Here is a 1,431-nt window from a genome sequence, read left to right as displayed (position 1 = left end):
TGTGTGTGTGTGTGTGTGTGTGTTTAGTAACAGGATCACACACGGTTAGTTTGGGAAAGCTGGGGGAGCATGTGACCAGCTACATCTAAAGAGGAAACTAGCTGATTACAGACTGTTTTGTGTGATGCTCAGGCCGGTTAAACTTGCATGCATGAAATCTTAAGGGGTTGTTGCTATAGCAACAGGTCACCCTGCTTAGGACAGCTGTGTCTGTGCTAATGTTACCATGACAACGGCAAAGGCAATCACCAGGTTTTTTGTCAAGTCAGACAGAAGAATGTGCTGGTCTCCTGTGAGGACCCGACTGTTTCTCACATGAAGATGATATTGTTCTTCTCAAGGATGCCTCCATTATTTTGTAAGGAAATCTACCCATTTGAATATCAAACTCAGTAATTAATATGCAGTAATTACAATCATTGTTAACATTTATTTTAAAGTACTCTGTCAAAGTAGCGAATCCAAACTACAGAACTCCTTCCAGCTACTTGGTTCTATGTATAAGGCAAAACTTTGCAATTAACAAAAAAAGATGTTAACTAGTGCCTTTCACTTTTACTGTTAAGAAAGCAACAGGTATTTATTGAAAAGCACTTCAATCCAGGATAACCCAAGTCTTTCATTCCCTGAGGTTGGCTCTTGGCACAAACGTATCATTAGTACAGTATTAATTAGCCTCAATTCACAACCTAGGTTAATTAGCACCTTTTGATATAATTAGTACCTTCCACTTACTGCAGGAAAGTACTCATATTCATCATAAAGCACATCTGTAAAGGCTCTTATTTTTCATAAAGCCATGACTCTCACTATATGTTGCCAGGGTGACACAGTGTAAGTACAAGAGGATTGGCTGCCCTTGGCAAGGTCCATTCCACGAGCTGCCAGCACATGAGAGCGAGTGCTCCCATCCCACTAAGACTGGTACAGAGCTGATGGGAATACTGGGAGAGATGGACCAGAACCACCGCAGAGACATGCAGCTCTATAACAGCATCTTCAGCCTGCTCTGCTACGAAAAGATTGGGTTTACAGGTACATGCAAAAAACACATAAAGACAAAGGCAGACAGACAGACAGACAGACTGACAGATAGACTTTCTTTATCCGTGTTTCAAATCTTGTCATCCACTTATTTGTTCATGCAGAAGTGCAATTCAGGCCGTACCGCACGGATGACTTCATCACTCGTCTGTACTATGAAACGCCGCGCTTCACTGTTCTCAACCAGACGTGGGTGCTGAAGGCCCGTGTTAACGACTCTGAACGCAACCCCAACCTGTCCTGCAAGCGCACCCTCTCTTTCCAGCTCATCCTCAAAAGCAAGGTACACTTACCGTACTTCTCTGTCCGTGTTTATTTTTTAAAGTTTTTTTGTGTGTGTGTGTTTGTGTTTGTGTGTGTTTGTGTGTGTGTGTGTGTGTGTGTGTG

At 42.6% G+C, this 1,431-nt stretch overlaps 1 protein-coding gene across 2 annotated transcripts in view; it reads left to right on the top strand.

The window, feature by feature from the left end:
• The window catches only part of zftraf1 (zinc finger TRAF-type containing 1), a 5,298-nt gene that overhangs the window by 2,924 nt on the left and 943 nt on the right, over positions 1-1,431 (top strand). For both annotated transcript variants that reach the window (XM_032534809.1, XM_032534808.1), the window contains 2 exons: positions 824-1,035; positions 1,149-1,327. In XM_032534809.1, the coding sequence (XP_032390700.1) occupies positions 824-1,035; positions 1,149-1,327 (391 nt within the window). The remainder of the gene's footprint in view (positions 1-823; positions 1,036-1,148; positions 1,328-1,431) is intronic.

This window comes from Etheostoma spectabile, chromosome 14 (assembly GCF_008692095.1).
Source record: "Etheostoma spectabile isolate EspeVRDwgs_2016 chromosome 14, UIUC_Espe_1.0, whole genome shotgun sequence".
Classification (NCBI taxonomy): Eukaryota; Metazoa; Chordata; class Actinopteri; order Perciformes; family Percidae; genus Etheostoma; species Etheostoma spectabile.
Note: the sequence above shows the minus strand (reverse complement) of the source record. Positions and strands in the feature narration are given on the sequence as shown.